Source organism: Myotis nattereri (assembly GCF_964212035.1).
Source record: "Myotis nattereri genome assembly, chromosome: 10".
In the NCBI taxonomy this organism is placed as follows: Eukaryota; Metazoa; Chordata; class Mammalia; order Chiroptera; family Vespertilionidae; genus Myotis; species Myotis nattereri.
The window spans coordinates 60847400-60862297 of record NC_138085.1 but is presented as its reverse complement, the minus strand read 5'-3'; the positions used below and the strand labels follow the sequence as shown (position 1 = coordinate 60862297).

At 40.2% G+C, this 14898-nt stretch overlaps 1 protein-coding gene across 1 annotated transcript in view; it reads left to right on the top strand.

Moving 5' to 3' along the window:
- CAMKMT (calmodulin-lysine N-methyltransferase) overlaps window positions 1–14898 on the top strand; it is a 281601-nt gene that overhangs the window by 231314 nt on the left and 35389 nt on the right. Inside the window, 3 exon segments of the mRNA XM_081100572.1 lie at window positions 9130–9190; window positions 11326–11380; window positions 12452–12515. Coding sequence (XP_080956698.1) covers window positions 9130–9190; window positions 11326–11380; window positions 12452–12515 — 180 coding nt within the window.

The following is a 14898-nucleotide window of genomic DNA, read 5'->3' as shown; positions in this document are numbered from 1 at the left end:
CCTCCTCTTCCTCTTCTTCCTCTTTCTCTTCCTTCTCCCCCTCCTCCTCTTCCTCCTCTTTCTCCTCTTCTCCTCCTCCTCCTCCTCCTCCTCCTCCTCCTCCTTCTCCTTCTGCATTTTTCTACTGCTGAAGACTGTGCTGTTTCTGGGGAAAACCAGCCCATGTTTCCCTTTGTGCTAGGAGCTCTCTGGTCTGGTTTTCTGGGTCTCACTTTAGACATCCTCACTGACCAGTGTGGATGGAGCATCTTCTCACCTAGGCCCAGGGCGCTCGCACTGGGAGGTGTTCTGCTACCTGTGCTTGGAGACTCTGGGCAAATACCTCTGCCCAAAAGGTAGTTTGTCACCCTGAGGAGGAGAAAACGTATTTGTGGAAAAAATACAGCTTATAGCTGAGAATTGTGCTCAGTGTTAGAGAGGGAAAATTGTACCTGAGAAAGTTGTCTGTTATTACATGCTAGATTAACTAAATAAAAAGCTATCACGACTAGAATATATAGAGGTAGAGTAGTTCTTTTCTGAAGCTGTGAGATTTATTGAACAAAGGCAGTTCTCATTCAATTCCAATAGACATGAAGACTTGACTTTTAAGATTGTTTTGAATCCTAACTAAAATATTTCCTGGTAGGTGTGTAAATTTGAGATTATAGTACCAATAAAATATTTTAACCAATCTGATTCCTTTAAAATGTCCTGGGCTACAGCCCACTGATAGTTGTGTAGCTCTTGTTTGGAAATGCACACACATAATAATCTGTAGCCATTAGATTGAGAGCTGAAAGAGGCCTCAGAAATCAATTCTACTCTTCCCTTTTATTCTTGAAACTAGAGCCCAAATATGACTTGTCACAAGTCCCAAAATGAATTATCGACATAGTCACGAGAACTAGAAATTCGTTCTCTTGATTCCAGGACCAGCCACCAGGGTTGGGACAGTGTGAAGAAACGGGGCTCTAGAGATGAGTGTGTGGGCTTAAATCCTGGCTATGTCACTTAAGCTCTCTGTGCTTCCCTGCACCTCCTTGTGCCCCCTGGCTGGCCATAAAGCAGTACTTACCGTACATGTTTATTTTAAAGATTAAAGGAGATATTCCACCTAAAGTGCACAGCCAGTGTTTGCCACGGAGTAAGCGTTCACTAAGTCATGCTAAGAATAAGAATCATAACAATAAACCTTACCTGTGCTTACTAGGTACTCTTCTAATTCACCTAAACCTCACACCTATACTTAGGGAGTAGAGTATTATTATTTCCAGTTAAGGAGATGATGTAAGGAGAGTGTAGTGACTGGCCAATAGGGTCATAAAGCTGAGAAGCCTCAGAAGTGTCTCCCAAGCCCACGGCTTCAGTGTGTGAGCTGCTGAAGCTGTGGCTGTGGCTGTGGCTGTGGCTGTGGCTGTGGCTGTGGCTGTGGCTGTGGCTATGGCTGTGGCTGTGGCTGCAGTGTATTCCTTTTTCTCTTCTCGCTGTGGCTCCAGCATCTTCCTTGTTCTGCCTCTGTTTCTCATCTGTCCTTTAATAGCTTCCCCAGCACCTGCTCTAAAGGTGACCCTCAGGCCCATGGCTGGGCCTCGGGGGAACGCTCTCTGAAGACCATGTTCCCCTCCTGCCTGAGTGTCCAGGATGGAGCTGGGACTCCTTTCATCTTTCCCTTCCCTCATACTCATCACACAAATAGGTACCTGAATTAAAAATTGAGTTTGAAATTTTAATGTATTTTTACTTACCCAAACTCCCTTTCTTTTTTAAAATTTATTTATTTATTATTGACAGTATTATAGATGTCCCCTCCTTCCCCCATCTACCCTCCTTCACCCCACATCCTGCCCCACACCAGGCCTTCCCCACCCTATTGTCTGTGACCATGGGCTATGTATATTGCATATATTTTCTTTGGTTAATCTCTTCCCATCTCCTCCACCACCCTCCCCTCTGAGATCTGTCAGTCTGTTCCAGCCGTCTATGCCTCTGGACCTATTTTGTTTGTCAGTTTATTTTGTTCATTCGATTCCACATATAAGTGAGATCATGTGATATTTGTCTTTCTCTGATGGGCTTATTTTGCTTAGCACAGTAATCTCCAGATTCATGCATGCTGTAGCAAAGGGTAAGAATTCCTTTTTTTTTTTTTTTTTTTTTACAGCTGCATAATATTCCAGGATGTAAATGTACCACAGGTGTTTGTTGTTTTCTTTTATCTACTCATCTATTGATGGACACTTGGGCTGTTTCCAGATCTTAGCTATTGTACATAATACTGCTATGAATATAGGGGGTGTATGTATTCTTTCTGATTGGTGTTTCAGGTTTCTTAAGCTATATTTCCAGAAGTGGGATTGCTGGGTCACACGGCAGTTCCATTTTTAATTTTTTTAGGAAACGCCATTCTGTTTTCCACATGGCTGCACCAGTCTGCATTCCCACCAGCAGTGCACTGGAGTTCTCTTTTCCCCACATCCTCACCAGCATTTGCTGTTTGTTAATTTATGGATGGTAGCTATTCTGACAGATGTGAGGTGATACCTCATTGTAGTTTTAATTTGCATCTCTCTGATGATTAGTAACATTGAGCATTTTTTCATATCTCTATTGGCCATCTGTGCTAGTATGTCCTCTTTGGAGAAGTATCTATTCAAGTCCTTTGCCCACTTTTTATTTTTTTATTTTTTTTTTAATTAAATCTTTATTGTTCAGATTATTACATTTGTTCCTCTTTTTTCCCCCATAACTCCCCTCCTCCCAGTTCCCGCCCCACCCTCCGCCCTCACTCCCCACCCACTGTCCTCATCCATAGGTGCACGATTTTTGTCCAGTCTCTTCCCGCATCTCCCACACCCCTTCCCCCCCCCCCCAAGAATAGTCAGTCCATTCCCTTTCTATGTCCCTGATTCTATTATAATCACCAGTTTATTCTGTTCATCGGATTATTTATTCACTTGATTCTTAGATTCACTTGTTGATAGATGCATATTTGTTGTTCATAATTTGTATCTTTACCTTTTTCTTCCTCTTCCTCTTCTTAAAGGATACCTTTCAGCATTTCATATAATCCTGGTTTGGTGGTGATGAACTCCTTTAGCTTTTCCTTATCTGTGAAGCTCTTTATCTGACCTTCAATTCTGAATGATAGCTTTGCTGGATAAAGTAATCTTGGTTGTAGGTTCTTGGTATTCATCACTTTGAATATTTCTTGCCACTCCCTTCTGGCCTGCAAAGTTTCTGTTGAGAAATCAGCTGACAGTCGTATGGGTATTCCCTTGTAGGTAACTGAGTTTCTTTCTCTTGCTGTTTTTAAGATTCTCTCTTTATCTTTTGCTCTTGGCATTTTAATGATGATGTGTCTTGGTGTGGTCCTCTTTGGATTCCTTTTGTTTGGGGTTCTCCGCGCTTCTTGGACCTGTAAGTCCATTTCTTTCACCAGGTGAGGGAAGTTTTCTGTCATTATTTCTTCAAATAGGTTTTCAATATCTTGCTCTCTCTCATCTTCTGGCACCCCTATAATTCTGATGTTGGTACGCCTGAAGCTGTCCCAGAGGCTCCTTACACTATCCTCGCATTTTTGGATTCTTTTTTCATTTTGCTTTTCCGGTTGGGTGTTTTTTGCTTCCTTGCATTTCAAATCATTGACTTGATTCTTGCGCTCCTCTGGTCTGCTGTTGGGAGTCTGTATAATATTCGTTATTTCAGTCCATGTATGCTTAATTTCTAGTTGGTTCCCCAATATAACATCGAGGGTCTCATTAGTTTTCTTGTAGATGTCATTAAGTTTATCGGTGGCTTCTAAACAGTTCTTGAGAGACCTTAAAAGTGTGGTTCTGAACTCTAGATCTTCCATTGACAATTTTGTCCTGTTTCTTTGTCTCCACATTTTGTTATGCTTCCTTGGTGCACCCCCTAGTGGTCTTTGTTTGTGGTCTTATAGTTAAATCTTGATTGTTGTAGCTAATTCCAGGGAGGGTTTGACCTCCAGGCCAAGTGGCTATGAGAATCAGCTGTGTCAGCAGTGAGAGAACTTCTGTCCTCTAGGGAGGTGCTAATCTGGTATTTGCCTGAGGCTATCCGGCAAATGCCTCTGTGCAGGGCTTGGGCGGGACGGGTCGCACAGGATCAACAGGGTGGGCCGGAGAGAGCAGTTATGGCAGCTCTCAGTCCTGTCCCCAGGGGCTCTGCCTCTCTGAGTCCCAGCACCCGCTGCAAAGCTCGGAGAGAAAGCTGCACTGGCTCTGACCGAAGCCAGGCAGTCCCGCTTCTCCCGTTTGAGTCTGGGTCCCTAAAGACTCGCCCGGATCTGGAGCTCAGAGTCTGCGACTCCCTCCCGATTGAAAACGCCAACCGCGCCCTCCGCCGCCAGCCCGCTCCGCGCACTCCGCACCTCAGAATTTGACTTCAGCACTGCGCCTCCTCTGAGTGTCCGTATGCGTTTCTCTTTCCTCCTAGTTGTAGGACTTCCACTCAGCCAGCGTTCCTGTGGTTCTGGGTGATGTCCTTTCCGTCTTTTAGTTTCACTTTTGAAGTAGTTGTTCAAAGCAGCAAACTCCGGTGTTAACCTATGCCGCCATCTTGGTTCTCCCTTTGCCCACTTTTTAATTGGATTGTTTGTCTTCCTGATGTTGAGTTCTATAAGAACTTTATATATTTTGGAAATTAGTCCATTGTCTAATATAGGGAATATAGTGGGTTCCCTTTTCATTTTGATGGTGGTTTCTTTTGCTGTGCAAAAGCTTTTTAGTTTGATGTAGTCCCATTTGTTTATATTTTCCTTTGTTTCTCTTGCCCTAGGAGATGTACTGGTGAAAATACTGCTAAGTGAGATGTCTGAGATTTTACAGCCTAAATTTTCTTCTAGGATTTTTATGATTTCTTGACTTACATTTAAGTCTTTTATCCATTTTGAGTTTATTCTTGTGTATGGTATAAGTTGGTGATCTAGTTTTATTTTTTTACATGTAACTATTCAATTTTCCCACCACCATATATTGACAAGTTTAATCAAACCATACCTATTAAACTAACCCGTTTTGCAATCGTAGAAGAATTTATTATTGAAATATTTGGTTAATTTTTTGCTCCTTTATTTTTCCTCCCTCCTCATGCTCATTCTCTGTCCTATCAGTTCAGTTGGTTTCTCCAGGAATAAGAGAAGAAATAAAATTGCAAAACAATTCATTTGTACCCTTGTTTTTGCAACCTAGTGTGCTTTGCAATCTAGAGGTGAAGAAAATATCATAAAAGTATAATCATGGTTAATAAAATTCCCTGCATAAAAATATGTCCAAATAGTAACAATGGCAATAGCAGAAGCATCAATAGCTATCATTATTTAAAAAAACTTTATTATGTGCCAGGCATTGTTCTAAGTTCCTTACATGCATTAGCTCATTTGATTCTCCCAACAACACTATAATTAGTACTTTTCTTGCTTGTACTTAACAAATGAGAGAACTGTGGCATTACCCAACAATGATGGCTAAAGTAGCACCACCCCTAGTTATTCTCAATTTCATTAATGTTTTATTTCCTTCACAACATTAATCACTCTCTGAAATTACCTACTTTACTGTCTGTTGCCCCTGTTGAAGTTATTTGGGTAAGGCCTTTGTTTTATTCACTGCTGTATCCCAGCTTCTAGAGCAGGCCTGGCTGCCAATAACTGTATGCTGAAGGGATGGATGAATGAATGAAGGAGGCTTACATTTAAGTTTGTCCAAGGTGATGTAACCCTAAGAGCCGGTATTCAAGCTGAACTCTGTCTAACTCCAAAGCATGGTTTTCTGTTATAGCTTTTTATAGCCTAAAGTCCTCCTAGATATAATCTAACCCAAGCCTAGTATTTTGCAGATGAGGGTACAGAAGCTCAGAAAGGCTCATTTCCCCCCAACATCACACAGATTGTTAGTGGCAGAGCCAGAATCAGAGCCTAGACCCCCTAGTGAGTGTTTTTGCACCATGAATTCAGTCTCCCCGGTTCATATAAAATCTATATGCTACTGTCGTGCATCATCCACCCACTTATTAATGCCATAAACCTACGCCATACTTGACACCTCCCTCTCTCTTACCACCCTCTTCCTCTAATTCACTATAAAGTCTTGCCAGTGTACCTTCTAAAGATAGCTCATATTTTTTCACTTTTCTTCCTGTCCTCTATCACCCAAGCCACCATCAACACTCACCTATGTAATTGTAGTGGCCGCCTACCTAATTTCCCCTGCCTTCTCTCACTCCTTTTCAATCTATTTTCTTTAGAGTAGCCAGACTTACCTTCTAAAATGCAAATCTAATCATACCACTCTGCTGCTTAAATTTTATTATTTGTTTTATGATGCAATTTAAAATTCTTAACATGATCTGAGCTTGTGGGATCTGGCCCCTAACCACCCCTCCGGTCTCATCTTACACGACGCTCTCCCTTTCTCATTTATTGTACTGCTCCACTGACCCTATTTCTATTCCTAAGAATCAAGCTCTTCAAAGTTTTAATTCATGAGGCCGCCCCTTCTATGGGCCATCTCCTCTATCCCTGTCCCCCTTTTTCTCTTCTACTTGCCTCTTCATCCTCTGGGTCCCAGCTTACATTCCATTTCTACAGGTAAGTATTCTCCGATGGACCCCTCCCAACTTCCCCTCTGACCAGGTCAAGTCCCCTATGAAATGTTCTCAGAAGGACCATCAATTTTTCCCACATGGCATTTATTACAATTATAATTAGGCATGTCATTTGTGTAATTATTTAGTTAATGTCTCCTCCCTAATAGACTGAAGCTCTAGTGACCATGCTGTGATCCACAGAGACATAGTAGATGCCTCATAAAAATTTATGGAGCATTCTGTAGTTCCTGGGATGAAATATCAATGACAATGCAGAAATGTTTAAGGAAAAGGAGACAGAATGTAAACACTAAAAACAGTCCAAAAGGCTCACTTACCCATTCCAGCTTTTCCTTTTTGTAACGTCCATCAGCGCATTTCTTTTCCCAGAAGAACCTACAGCTTCGCTAAGGGGGTGTTGGCCTCTCCAGTTGAGTCTCAGATTTGAGAGAGGCCCTCCTTCTGATAGCTTTGCTGGGTAGAGTAATCTTGGTTGCAGGTCCTTACTTTTCATCACTTTGAATATTTCATGTCACTCCCTTCTGGCCTGCAAAGTTTCTGTTGAGAAATCAGCTGACAGTCCTATGGGCACTCCCTTGTAGATAACCCAACTGCTCTTATCTTGCTTCTTTTAAGATTCTCTCTTTTTCTTTCATCTTTTTTTTGTTTTAATTATGATGTGTGTTGGTGTGGGCCTCTTTGGGTTCATCTTGTTTGGGATTCTGCGTTTCCTGGACTTGTATGTCTATTTCCTTCACCAAGTTAGGGAAGTTTTCTGTCATTACTTTTTCAAACAGTTTTTCAATTTCTTGCTCTCTCTCTTCTCCTTCTTGCACCCGCATGATGTGAATGTTGGTACCCTTGAAGTTGTCCTGGAGGCTCCTTACACTATTTTCATTTTGAGGGAGGTGATTCTTTTTTCTTTTTGCTATTCTGATTGCGTGTTGTTTTGCTTCCTTATATTCCCAATCGCTGATTTGATTGTTGGTTTCATTTTTAAAAAGATTTTTCTTGATTGATTTTAGAGAGAGAGTATGTGAAAGAGAGAAACATCTATTTGTTGCTCCACTTATTCATGCATTCATTGATTGATTCTTATATATGCCCTGACCAGGATCGAACCTGCAACCTTGGTATATCAGGATGATGCTCGAACCAACTGAGCTACCCAACCAGGGTTGAGACTTTGCTGCAGCAAATGCTCTATGGGGCTGTCTCTTTGCTGTTCATAGATTTACCCATTGATTCTTTTAAGATTTTACTTACCAATTTTTTTACATCCTTTTCTCTGAAATGCCAGATTTCTTACTCCTCAAAGCTAGAGATGCATCTGGGAGAAAAAAATTAAGTGTTGTTAGGTGTTTCAGTTTTTTTGTTTGTTTTTTTAAAATATATTTTATTGATTCTTTACAGAGAAGAAGGGAGAGGGATAGAGAGTTAGAAACATCGATCAGCTGCCTCCTGCACACCCCTACTAGGGATGTGCCTGCAACCAAGGTACATGCCCTTGACCGGAATCAAACCTGGGACCTTTCAGTCCGCAGGCTGATGCTCTATCCACTGAGACAAACCGGTCAGGGCAGATGTTTCACTTTTGCATCAAGACCTATTAGAAGAGAACAGAGAACATCCACTACTCTTTCCCAGGATTGCACAGTCATGCAGGATGCCTGGTGCCCTGCCTGATCTTTGAGTCTGGCCATTTGGGGAAAGCATAATTGTTATAAGGCTATTGTTTATTCTGATTTTTGCAGTCATACATATTTATTGTAAACATTTTGGGAAATATAAAAGTATAAAGAGAAAACTTAACTGTGATAACTACCAGGAACTATAATTTCCTAACAGGTTTGTCTCCTCTTTAAGCAATTCATATACATTCATGAAGACTACTTAAGTCTTTTAAATACTAGTAAAAGATTTACAGATGATGATTTTAGAAAATGCCCATTCATGGAATTTAGTGGGAAGAGTTATTGTTAAATTTAATGGTGTACCAAAGTTGGAAAATTTTAAATTTCTTAATTGTATGCTCCAGTTTGATTTTTATTAATTGGAGAAAGGGAAAAACTGTGCATATTTAAAAAATTAGTATGGAATCAAACAAAAAAGTATAATGACCTCAGTGGTTTTATTTGCTCCTGTAAATGATTTTCCATTTATTTTTGCCTAACATAAGATGCATATACAGTAGGTCTTTAACTGATGCATATGAATTGGCTGAAATCCCATTAAAATTTAACTTTTGATATTTGAAATTTGGTTATTGTTTTAGCTGTTTTGTTGTGATTGAAATCTAGTAAAATCTATTTAGAATATTGTACTATTTTCCTGAGTTATAAATATTACCATCATGAAATCAACAACAAAAGAAACTCATGTGATATAATACTACTAATAATTATGTTACATTTGTTTAAAGTCAAAATGGCTTATTCTGAATATAATTTTTAAATGCCATTTCCTAAAGAATGACTGCAAAGAATGATTCTAGAAGAGACTTCTATAATACAAAAAGGCCTATCCCCTTGTGTTTTTCAGGCATCTGGCCGGCTGAAGAGGTTTTGGCTTACTACTGCCTCAAGCACAGTGAGATATTCAGGTACAAAGCTGCACTGAAAAATACTTCTTTCCCCCAGCCCATTATGGGTATTGTATCTGCATGTTAAAGATTGTTATGGTTACACTCTTCAAATTAAATTGTTTAAAAGATAAGAAAAGGAGAGAGAGAGAGAGAGAGAGAGAGGAAGGAAGAAAGAAAGGAAGGAAGGAAGGAAGGAAGGAAGGAAGGAAGGAAGGAAGGAAGGAAGGAAGAAGAAAGAAAGAAAGAAAGAAAGAAAGAAAGAAAGAAAGAAAGAAAGAAAGAAAGAAAGAAAGAAAGAAAAAAGAAAGAAAACAGGAAGAAAGAGAAAAAAGTTCATGGTGAAAACATGTTGCTTCTAAAAAAATCTGAATTGCCTTTGGGTACTAATATTGCACAGCAAGCTTTTTGCTATATGTCAAAAGCTTTTGATTTTCACTCAAGGCTTTTTATTTCACTTTGATTTTGGGGAAACAAAAGTGAAGCTCCAATCAATCCTTACTGATTGTAAAGGTCAAAAAAAACCACAAAAACCCCACAAAAACAATAAAGACTTTTTTTAAACTTCTGCCAGAGAAGTCACTACAGAATTTTTTATAAATAGATATCCCACAGCTATTATTTAAAGGTGCCATCCCACCCCCGGTTTGTAAAGGTGTTTTGTACACTTAACAACGTGTATTTATAAAATATAGTAATAAATAGTAATTACAGATTCATGCTACAGAAATAAATGTTTTCAACTGTCAGTGTGCATTATAGATCAAACCCATGCATGAGGTTTAGGAAAAAGAAAAAAAACACCTTCTTTTATTTGAAAATTATCAAGATGTTTGGTAGACCCAGAAAATAAAGGTTTTTCATTTTAAATCTCATTTTATAAAAGTCATCCACTAGAAGCTTCCTGAATAGCCCATTATGATTCCAGACAAGCCGTTAGAGATCATGGGGTGTGTGTTTTAGCAATATGTACTTACAAGACTGGGTCAATAATGTATATTTTTTGAAGTTCAATGGGCCCATATTTACCAACTAGTCTGTAATTGCTTTGAACAACTGAATACCCATTAAGTGTATTTTGGACTATGAATGTTCTTGTTTGGCCTTTTCTCCTCCCCTTCCCTCTCTTTCCACCTCTCCCTCCCTTTTAGTGCTGCTTCCCCCCCCCCCCCCCCTTCGGGTGAGGTAATAAACTTCCCAAACTGGGATGAAGAAACAATCCTAAGAATCTAAACATGTAGAATAAGAGCAGGGCTGTATTGAATTTGGGCTGCAGAGCTGCCCTGGACGCCTGGCATTTGCTCATCTCGCTGTGCTTAAGCTTGACTGGAGCTCCAATCAGCGGGCAGGGGGCCAGGGCGAGGATGTCACCCGTGGAGCGCTGATATTTAGGCACAAAGAGGAAGGTAAGTGCAGAGTGCCACGCTAGCCTGTCAGCTTTAACTTGGAGCCGCTCTACTTGGAGCGGCGAAGTCAGAGCCCAGTCATTACTTTAGCTGGGTTTGCTGGCTTAGCCATATTATGTCCCTGCATTGTTTATTCACTGTGTTGTGTTGGGGTCAGTTGTGATTTAAGTGTTAATTGCTAAATGCTCTTTGTGTAATTGTTCTTGATGGGGGCGGTTCAGCTTTCCCAAATGTTTCGGTTTGTTTTAGATGATTATTTTTTTTTTTAATTCAAGATCGCATTTATTTTGTGTGTGTGGTGTGTGTGTGTGACGATAATATAGGTATACACACACTCATATATATTCTTCATTTACTTGTCTAACTGTTTTTGAAGGACTGAATGTGGATTAACAATGTTATCCTTTCCTAACAATTATCTTTCGCTACTCTAGCTAGTTTAGTTCTAAAAGACAGCGCCATTGACAAGGGAAAAAAAGGGAACCTTCTCAGATTTTTCAGCTCAGCGGTGGTAATGTTGCAGTGAACACTAATGAGGGAACCCCCACTGGTTTGCCTGCTTTGTGACTTTTCTATTTCATAATTATTTTTAAAACGCAAAACGACATGAGGTAGCCCAGTCATGTCTCCACAACTTCCTGGTAGCGCCGTTCTTACTGCAGATGGCAATTTGTTCTTGTAACATATATCTCTCTCTGACCATTTTCATCTAATTTGTATGGGTTCTACCATTTCTTTTCTCTCTTTCAGGGACCTTGCTGTGTGTGAGCTAGGGGGTGGCATGACATGCTTGGCTGGGCTCATGGTAGGTCTTTTCTCAATTCCAATCTCATTCAGAGGGAGGAACAAAAGGAAAAATGTTCCAGGGCCTCCAACTGCTGGGTCAGAGAACCGTCAACAGCATCAGCTGCGGTCAAGCTGCCGGGTCTTGAGAGACCTTCTAGATTGACTTACTTTCGGATCATATTGATTTTTATGGCTGCCTCGATGAGCAGAAACATTTTACCTCAGTGAGTCGATATCGCTTGTCGTGACATTCCAGGCCTCTCACAGTCTTTCTTTGCCATAGCGAAAGCATTTTTTTTTTTTCTTTCAGATTATAGTCCCATTTGCTAAGATTCAGGAATAGCCCGGCGAATCACAGTTGGAGCACCATGATATAGCTGCTAATGTTTTGCCTGCATTATTACACCAACAAACATGATCCAGAGCGCTCAGTAATTAGATTCTTTTGAATTCGATTGGCCATTCAGGAACGTCGTTCCCCATTCTCTGGGTTCTGAGTCATGTATTCAGGAGATACTATGTAGCAGCACAGTGCATTAGACAAGTTTTTATGTCTCTACAAATAAAAGCATATTGTTACACTGATTGGCATTTGACAAACCTGTCGCTCTCACACAATGTGTCGAGGTTACAGCCCAATGTGCGAGCATGTCAAAGCTCACAAAAAAATTACCCTCACAAAGCCATCTGCCTGCAATGCAAAGTTATATGAAGGGCATCAGGCAGTCAGACAGAAGCAAGCTGAAAGGCAGAGTGACAGCCTTGTATGATGGCTCTACTAGATAAACAGAAGCCCACAAATGAAAGCCTCTCAGAATACCATCATCCGCTGTCACAATGCAATTACCGAACAGAATGATAGCAAGATAGAGGCTCCCGCAAATGGAATGATAAAAGTATTGACTGATTTGATTGAATGATTAAAATAATGCAGACATAAAATGAAAAAAGATTGAAGATTGTTACAGAGAAATAGGTGAGGAAGCATGATACTGAAGGCTTGTCACTCCTGTCTTCACTTCCACACAGACAAGCATATTTGCTCATTGTTTGCTGTGCTCCCCCCACCCCCCCCCTTTTTTTTTTCCAGGTTGCTATTTCTGCAGATGTCAAAGAAGTTCTGTTAACTGATGGGAATGAAAAGGCCATCAGAAGTATCCTTATTCAGATAGAAAATGGGTTTGTGGCGTTCGTTCCTCCCCTCTCCCCATCCCCTCCCACCCCAGGCTGAGTAACGCTTGATATAAAGAAAGTCAGCATGGGGTATTAAAACAGAGTTTCCCCCATACATATGATAAGTAATTAAGAAAAAGTAGAAAGAAATACATGGAGTTCATTGGGCAAGATGAAGTGTTGTTTATTTTGATCGATTTTAATGGTCACTTCTCCTGAAAGGAGCCTATGATTTGTGCACTACTCGAGGCAGGAAGAACATTTTGTTTCCAAATAATTTTCAGGCATTCTTGTTTTTTATTTCCAGTGAAATTTGCCAGCACAAAATAAATTACGTAATATTTATTACATTGGATATTGCTTACAAAAATTAGCTTCCAACTTCATGTTCATCATTACCTTTCTTGTGTTTGGTAGTGTACATCCGTGCCATGTAATATTATGCCTACTCTAATTCCTGAGGAGTTACTTCTATCTCCCCACTGAAAACAGCTAGCAGGTTTTCATTATTTCCTTTTATTTAGGATTATGAGAGCTATCTCTTTTTTTCTGCCATGCTATTACAGTTCAAACCCCATTATATTAGATTATGCTTTACTAATATGTACACAGAGTTCATGAAAATTGAACTGTACTTTAACTAAGAAAGCAAGCATAATTTGTGGCTACTTTAGCAATCGCGCTGATTTGTTCAGGGGCAGTTAACAGCCGTTAGAAATTGAGAGGAAAAGTGGAAGATATGTTTGCTCTGGGTTTTTTGGTGTGCCTTACATTTACATTCTGAAGAAGGTAATCTCCTTATTTGAATTTGAGACTCCTAAAATGTCAAAGCAGGTCTGATTTTTTTTTTTTGTGGCATCTTACATAAAGCCTTTTTAAAAATTATTTTCTTTTGCTACCTCCGCTCTGTAAATTTTTTTTTTTTTGCAAATAACATTTGCAGCAGCTCCATCAGGCTGCTCCGAGGGGAGGAAGGAGGTACCAGAAGCACAGTAGCTGATATTGTGCAGCCGCACTTGTGTGCTCTACAGAGCCCCACCCAGCTAATTGCCTGACAGACTTAAAAAAAATTCAGGAAGGAAAAACAGCCAATCACAGGCTTGGCCTTTCACACAAGGGAAAGAGATCTCAAAAGGTGCTTCCTTTTTTAAAATGCAGGATTTTAATCATGATCTTCAGGCTGTCGCAAGTTTCTCAAAATATTCCTGAAGATGAGCCCATGTTGTTCATTCACTCTGCTTTTATTCTGAGTTATTTCGTGCACGGTATCATTTCCCTGTGCTCCTCCCCCGCATGTCAGGGAACACGGAGAGCGGGAGGGAGTCAGGTATGCCGGCTCAGCCCCAGCGGATCTGCTCTTCCAGGGGCGAAAAAGGGGGCAGGACTCTTGGGCAAGAGAAGGTCATTTTAGCCACAGAAATTTCAGCTTGGGCCCAGCAACCTGAGGTTTTCCTTAAGTCAGCAGGTGTCTCATTTAACAGCCTCAGGAACCAATTAGAACTTTTAACAAACTCTGGGAAACATCTGTAGTCCGCATGTAAATTTAATGACACAAATTATTATCGAGCTAAACTACAGAGCTTCCAAAGAAAGGAAGCAATGCTAATGTCACTAATTAACGCACCTTGGCTTTAAACAGCAAAGATGCCAGGCCAGCTCTTGAAATCAGAGAGGAAATCTCAGATTCTGTATTCACTCTGCCGGCCTTTCAAAGAAATGATTGGTACAGCCCCCTCCCAAGAAAATGGATTTTTAACATTTGGTCCTCAGAAGCTCAGCCCTGAGAGTGCTTTTTTGTGCCGGGGTTTACAATGGGTTTAATATAGCGGGGTGCCAGAGGGCAGGAGGGGAAGAACTCTACAATGTAGATAAAGTAGGTCCTTTCAGGATGCAGACCCAAACGGCAGTGCTTTATTTCGTCTCTCAGGACTTTCCTAGTGCAGTGCGGTTTTTGTCATGCCGTTGTTCTATGTTTGTGTGCATTTTTCTGTTGTAACTAGATCTAATTTTTTTTAAAATTAAAAAAAACAAGCATGCATCAAGCCTTAAAAAATTGGCAATGTGTTTTTCCTGCTCTTAATACTAATGATATCCTGACTTGCTAATAGAGCTTACAACTGGCATTCATCCTGCGCAGTTTTGCTGAGTGAGGTTAATATGAATGAAAAAATTTTTTTTCTATGTGTGTGCCCATTTTCTGTTAGAATAACTAATTCACTGAATCACATGCTGTTGATGCATATGGGTCGAAACAGACTCATTTAAAAATTACTGTTTACGTCTTTCCTTTAAAATTTTAGGAAGCCTAAATTATATAGCAGTTGTAGGATATTATTCAAAAATTACTTTCTAAAAAGTAAAAGT